General features: G+C 30.6%; 1 protein-coding gene across 1 annotated transcript; it reads right to left on the bottom strand.

Moving 5' to 3' along the window:
- Positions 1-6,347: 6,347 nt before the first annotated feature.
- Positions 6,348-7,111, bottom strand: LOC110923797 (NAC domain-containing protein 83). The gene is made up of 3 exons (XM_022167855.1): positions 6,943-7,111; positions 6,602-6,840; positions 6,348-6,524 (listed from the first exon to the last, which is right to left on the bottom strand). The coding sequence occupies exons 1-3, from the start codon at positions 7,109-7,111 to the stop codon at positions 6,348-6,350; spliced, it is 585 nt and encodes a 194-aa protein (XP_022023547.1).
- Positions 7,112-7,721: the final 610 nt, after the last annotated feature.

Raw genomic sequence — 7,721 nt, 5'->3', positions numbered from 1 at the left:
TGGGTGGTGGTGGTGGACGTGGACGGTGGTGGGTGGTGGTGGTGGTGGTTGTGGTGGTGGTGGTGGTTAACCCTCTATAGACCTTAGAAGATCTTAGAAGTGGTTGGGCCAAGTCTGCACCAAGAAGAGATCGCACAGACGTTTTTTAATGGAACGTCTTTGGAAAAACAAACGGTCTGTAGATAACAATGTCTGCGCATGGTTTGCGCGCCGAAGACAGAAGAGGCTGCACAAATTTTTTTTAAAAAAACAAACACCATCTAAGATTTGATGATGAAACCCCCATGACATCAAGGTCTAGTGGCGTAAAGTAACTACAAAAAAGGTAACTATTAGAGTGTAAAGTATCAGATGTGCTTCACATACCTAATATATAAGACTATATTATTAGTTACTGATTGTATTAGGTATTAAGTTTATATGTAGCTTCTAGAGCATTGAGTTCCAGTGTTATCACGTCTAAACCATTAAGGTTCGATATTATATTGTAACATCCAAACCATTAAGATCAAGACCATTATGTGTTAACCGTGTTTTGGAGGGCTTATAATGAGAAGTTAGAAGTCCATGCATTGCCTAGCATAACATCAATGTCATTAAGATCCAGACCGTTATAAAACGTGAGTCATTTTTTGGAATTCATTCAACTGCCTATTTAGCTCGCAAAACAAAGAAAACTTAAATTTAAATTTCTTTTCTTAATATGTTTTGTAGCCAAAACGGATACGTATAAAGATATTCATAAAATGGATTTTAGTTTAGCAAATAAATATGGACAAACAAAATTTTTACATGTTCGGATACGCATAACTCGAAACCTTATACCCGAACCATATAGGTACACATCTATATGCTTTTTGGAAAATGTACTTTTCTTTTTGTACGTTTGTGTATATATTTATATATTTTGAACGCCAACTCACACTCCAATTCTATTACTAAACTACTCCATTTATGTTCACCACATTGATTATGGATTGAACCCTTACTAGTTGAAAAGACTAAGCCTTATACATATGATGTTAGTATTTATATTTGTATTTGAAGAAGTAATGACTTATTTTTTTATTATTTATCATCATAAAATTTAAATATTTTAGTTGTTTCAAACACAATAAAGTTATGGATATACTTTATCAAATTTTATTTTCACAGATAAAAATTTCTGACAAATTTAGTCGTTGATTGTCGAATCAACAAAAAATATACAAGATAAAAACACAAAAATTAACTTTTAATCATCCGTGAACCACTATAATGAACTTCTATATACTATACTAGTTTTATCCGGCCGTAGTTGCCGGGCGTTAGGCCGAATATTTATCAATCAATTAAAAAACACTAGCATAGTTTTGTTAGAAAAAAAAGCTAAAACGATAGTAAGACTGTAATTTTGAGCTGGAGCAAAACGAAATTTATCAAGTGAGTGCTAAGCAGCTGTGTGACACGAACAAAAATTACCTCAAGTCAACCAATTAAAAAAACTTCTATACTAATGCAAAAAAAAAAAAAAAAAAAAACTTAAACGGTGGCAAGAGTATTTTGAACCGTGGGAAAAAATGTAATTTTGAACTAGGAAATCATAATTTGTCAAAAAGCTAAAATGATGACAATATTATAATTTTTAAATGGGGGAAATTATAATTTTTAACACGAGGCATATTCGTAATTTTAAAGTAGGGGTAAAATCTTATTTTATTCGGGCCAATAGAGGAGTGTCATGTAGGAGCCTGACACGATTCTTCCCTCATTAGAATTGTAGTGTATATAAATATAAATATAAATAAAAAATATATAGTAAATGTTATAAGAAAGTTTGACATATTTTTAGGGTGAAATTTTATTAACATAATATTAATTCAAAACATTCAATAATCATATGCAAAGTATAATATTATATATTCACTATATTAATATTAATACTGGACAAAATAATCTGGTATCATTATATTTATTCACTGTGTGTGTGTAATATTGGACTAAATAATTTAGCATTTGGGTAAAAATTCAGTTTAGGAAATTTGTGTCTGATATCAAACATACATGTAGTGCATGTTTAGGTTGGATTAATTCGTAGATTTTTAAAAGTTAATTTATAATGATAATGATTTACTAAAAATAAACCTTATCAAAGCATTATTTGAAATTATTTATTAGAATTAAGATAAGCATTATTAATGATATATAATAAAATATAATTAAAAAGTTTAAGATTGAAGGAGAAAATGACACGTGATATTAATAGGAGTCTTTTATTAGAATTTAGATAATCAAATAAATCAATGAAAGACACGTGTATTCAATGAAGTTATCTATTTTTTTTGTTTTCCCGCCTTCTCTTTTCTAATTAATTATGTATAATTACTTTTTAATTAAAACTTTTATTTTCTACTTAATTATGGATAACTGTTTTTAATTAAACTTAATTATTATATCATTATCTAAATAAAACATCAATATCTATTTGTCTTTTTTTAACTTATTGGCGAAGTTTGGGAGGTCGATTTTTCCTAATTCCGGGGGGGGGGGGGGGGGGAGGAGGGGGATGTATATATCTAAAAATTTCTATACGAAGCTACCGTTCATAACACTACGCGTCAAAAAGTTCGGGGGAAGGGGGGGGGGGGGAGCGCCCCCTCCCGCCCCAAGGAACCTGCGCCCATGTTTAACTATATTTATATCTATCTATATCTATATGTCTAAATCTAATCTTCTAAGTTTCTAATCTAAATTCTAATAAAGGATTATAATTAATGTCATGACATTCTCTCCTTTAACCTAAAAAAATTATTTACATTTTTTAACTTTTTAAACAATTAATTAACATATGAATATCACTTATCTTTACCAATAATAATAAAACTAATTAATAAATGATTTTAAATAAATTATTATAAAAAAGGTTAAAAAAGTTTAATTGGTTATAAATTTATATTTATAATATTTACACACAAATATTAACGTATCAATATAATACAATGAGCAATAGATATATTTAATTGAAAAATGTTATTAATTGTAATACAGTGTAATGTAATGGTTCGTCATATATTACGACTAAAAAATTAACTTTTTAATAATTAGTTAAAGAAATTTACCCTTTTTAATAGTTAACTAATTAACGATTTCAAATAATGTGAACTCGTGTGATACACGAGTTTGTAATACATGTGTAATAATTAATTAAAAAGTTTGTAATTTATATTTTTCTTTTTTATATTCAACCTTTGTAATATACGGGTTTTCAAGGAATGTTACGTATCACTCACTTGTATTTTAGTAACAAAAATACTAATCTACTTATTTAATTATTGATCTCATAATAATTATAAGCAACAAATTAACGATATTATATTTCTTAAAACTATTTGTTTACGATAACATATATTATTCAACCTGTGTAATACACGGAGTTATAACCTAGTTAACTACCAACTAAAAATTAAAATTTTTCCTAATATTTAAATAGTTATAATTAATTTAAACTTCAAATAACTATTTGTTTTATTATTTAGGATTATATAAAGTAAATGTGATTCCAAAGTGAGTTAATTAGTCCATAAACATGTATACAATAATTTCGTGTGATTGGGTTATTACTAGCATCTATTAGAGCATTCACAACAAGAAACGTTAGTTAAAGTCCAAAATTTTAATCTATTACATCATTCTAAATATCAATCATTCCAAATCATTTTTCCTCTAACACTAAACCTCCACATCATCCCACTTACACTAAGAAAAGAAAAAAAGGTCTGCGTGTGTATCTACTATCAACATTTATTTCATGCAAATAGATTTTATATGCATTAAATATAAGGCTGAACGGGGTGTAAGCGGCAACCCCATGCGGGGACTGTTTTTGCCGAGCGGTAATGCACCGCCATTCATGCGGTTACCCATTTCGGTGAGGCGGTTTGGGTGGCCAGTCACCGAACAAGAGAGAGAGATGGTGGGCCCCATGGCTGTAACAACCAATCAATATTTTGTTTTTTTTTTTAATAAAAAAACAACTCCCCTAAGAGGGGTGCACCCCGTACGTTTTTGGACAAGAGGGGAGTTATAGAGGGGAAATGACATGGCAACGTATGATTGGGTTAAAAAAAAAATTCACTCACCTAATTAGGGGTGCACCCCCTTCACCCTAAAAACATTATACTAAAATTGAGCGTTTTATTTTCTTTAAATTGGATATAGTATGACTTATACATGTTGTGTGTAATTTAGCATTATTATGTATATGAGGTTGCATTATTATTTATAAAGTGTTGTTTTTTACGTATGTTATGTTTGTAGAAGGGGTACATTGTATGATTCACATAAAAATGTTACCAGGACTACCGCTCTCTCTCTCTATATATGTGTATATATATATATGGTAAATTACCACTCTATGTATATGTGTATATATAAATGGTAAATTACCAGTATCCAGACTAAATGGTTAGAGCGTCAAAATCAAACCGTCAACCATATCATTTGAATCTAAAACTAGACAAAGCGGTCGGCTTTGCTTTGATTTAGACCGTTCGATCTACGTTATAGTTTAGGAAAATCATTACATTGTATTAATCTAATCTAATCTAATCTAATTCTAATAAAGGATTCCACTTAATGGCACATGACATTTCTTCTCTCTGAGATATATAATTATTCCACTTAATGCTACATGGTAATTTCTCCTCCTCCCTTAAAAATATAATTTCATATTAATTTAATTTATGATTCACTTTGATTGCAAAATATTATTGTTATTCACAACTATTTACATTAATAAGCTTTACATAATTTCATGAATATGTGTAATATTTTCTCATGGATCAATTACAATTCAACATTTTCCTTAATTCAAGATGTTTATTTTTTTGTTTACATATCTAAATAAATATATAATCTTTATGTCTCATAATAATTTAAATTTAAATTAATACATATATAACGATTAGGCATCATAACATTAATAATCTTTAGAATCTCAAGATATAGAAAAACATTTCATCTAACTAAATGTATAATCTTATTTATCATCATAATTAAGACAAATATATATCTTATGTATTTTATTTTCATCAAATTATTTTGTATATATTTATGTAACAACATTATAAAGGTAACATTTATCTAGAATTTTAAATCACTGAAATAAGAATTTTATTTTAATTATTATGTTTATTAATATTGATTGTTTTGCAATCATTAACAGTTTCTAATTTTAAGAAATAAGCATGGGAAAATATTTATAAATTTAAATATGCAAGTTAAATCACTATGGTTTAAAGTATTTAATAATAGTAATTTAGTTATGTAAATTTGTATACACCTTTTTATCATCATCATCATCATACTCAGTAAATCCCACCAATAGCAAAGCTAAGGTAGGGTCTGAGGAGGGTAGATGTAGACAGCCTTACCTCTACCCTGTAGGAATAGAGAGGCTGCTTCCAGTGAGACCCCCGGCTCGATTGTAGTTTTGTATCAAGCCTTGGACCTAAGACACATAACACTCAAACAATCGGGATAGAGACTGATTGGTGCATGTACCCCCGTGTCTTTCAGCTATCAACGTCACCACATGATGCATGATTAACCATCCGCCGCTTTTAACGTTATTTTCACGAAATTAGTAAAATAACGTTAAAGTTAGTACCATTTCACTTTTGCCCCCTGAGCGCCCACACATATATACATTATATGTGCACACCCATTTCACCTTTTTATAAAATTACATAATTTATATCTTTAAATCCGTCGCGGGTCTATAATCTAGTTATTATATACACGGGTTTTATAAAATTACATAATTTATACTACTTCACAAATTGTAATCTTATTACATCTGATCTAATTTTCTAAACATCATAATGACCATAGAATTTTAAAATTGAAATCCAATTTGTCAAACACCACAAAACTGTTTATTTACAGCATCAAATTGAATTGACATAATCGAATTTATGATACATTCAAACTGCTTTTGACAATGATGGATTATTATCCACTATTGGGTTCTCAAGCAACATCCAGTAGATGTAGATGGAATTTTGATATTAAGAAATTAAAATAAACTGATAATTAATCTTCTGAACTCACAATTCTGGTTTCTTAATTGGTATGCAAATTGAGTACTTAAAAACAAAAGAAAATGACAATTAATTATTATTTAAACATTAAATATGCTATTGAGTACTTAAAAACAAAAGAAAATGTTCTCATTTGTCTCACATTTGCACAATACATTCATAGCATTCATCTTCCGGATTAACATGAGCAACCATAAGAACACCATTAACACTACTATATATAAACATCATTAAACTTAAACATCATTAAACTCATCCGCTAATAATCTATTTACTGTTTATTTCATCTTCATCATCTGCTACTGTGACTCCACTGAAGCCGGTGCTTGATGAATCACCGCCATCCAAATTCAGATCAAAGTCTCTTGGAACATAAAAAACCGCCCCTGTGTTTCGAACTTTGTTCTTCAAAAACACCCTACAGATCATCCAGTTCTGCACACCCTGCTTAAGATTCGAAATTGGGTTATCATTTTATTTTCACAACTGGTCTTGCTTTAGCGTTAAATTTAAACTCTTACTTGAATAGGGTTAGCAATTTTGTACTCATGCATGAACCAATCAGTTTTAGACCCGGGCTTGGACATGTAGAAAACAAAAGTTTTCTTTGTTCCAAGATGTTTGTTTTCAGAATCAACAACTTGCTTGCTAGCATTTGTTGGTTTCCAGCGACCCGATGGAGTGGTTCGATTGGTTCGTGTACCATTAGGGTGTTTGGTTTCCACGGGGCATAAAAAGTACCTTTCTTCCTGAGAATCACCTGAAACAAAGAAAAAAACCCTTATCATTACAAAGTAAGAACCCACCTCACATTTTACTTATTTCAGGAAAAAAGAAAAAAACAAGAATCATGAACACGGACCTGGTAAGTTCCATGGATCAGACCCACAAACATCCGCTTCAGGAATCGGATAAGGCAGAGGGAGGGATTGAATTTTGGGCTGTAGGTAATGTACCATAATTTCTTGGTCGGTTGGTTCAAATCTGAAGCCTGGATTCATTTGGAGGAAGTCGTTTAGCCTGAAATCCATTTCTCAGTTATGAAAAAGGATTTAAGGAAGAAGAAGGTGTGGTGTAAGAAGGAAAGTGGGAGTCCTATATATAGAGAGTAATGAGGGTAGAAGAGGAAGAAAGTGATGTGAAAAGGATGAGTGTAACTTGCGTGAACCGAACTCTATCTCTTGTTTTTTTCCCGTTGAGGGCATTTATTTTGTGAGGGGATAGAAATACGATAGGTGGTGGTTTTATTTTTTCCGAACTATAAACTCTAAACCCGGTAATTATAACTCTGAAACTTGTATTTTGTTGACAATCTCCATCTGTTTAATGCACACGAGTAGTGGCGGAGCTTACGAAAACTCCGCGGGGGTAGGATGCTCAAAAACCAAATCGGTGGGGGCCGGACTCTAAAAAATCCAATATTTTACACTACAATTTTTTTTTAATAATTTTCGGTAAAATTAACACTACGAGCGAAATATCGGTGTTACCATCACTTAACCATCAGACTTGAACATCTGCAACGACTCTTGTGGTCTATGGTCCCGTAAAACTAAAGAATGATTTGGATTAATGGTGATCGAAAAGGAATGTTGGTCGCCGGAGATCTTCAGATGTAATACTATTTAAATTTTAGACAAC

The sequence above is a fragment of the Helianthus annuus genome, chromosome 17 (genome assembly GCF_002127325.2).
Source record: "Helianthus annuus cultivar XRQ/B chromosome 17, HanXRQr2.0-SUNRISE, whole genome shotgun sequence".
NCBI lineage: Eukaryota > Viridiplantae > Streptophyta > Magnoliopsida > Asterales > Asteraceae > Helianthus > Helianthus annuus.
The sequence above is the reverse complement of the archived record's forward strand: the minus strand, read 5'-3'. Positions and strand labels throughout refer to the sequence as shown.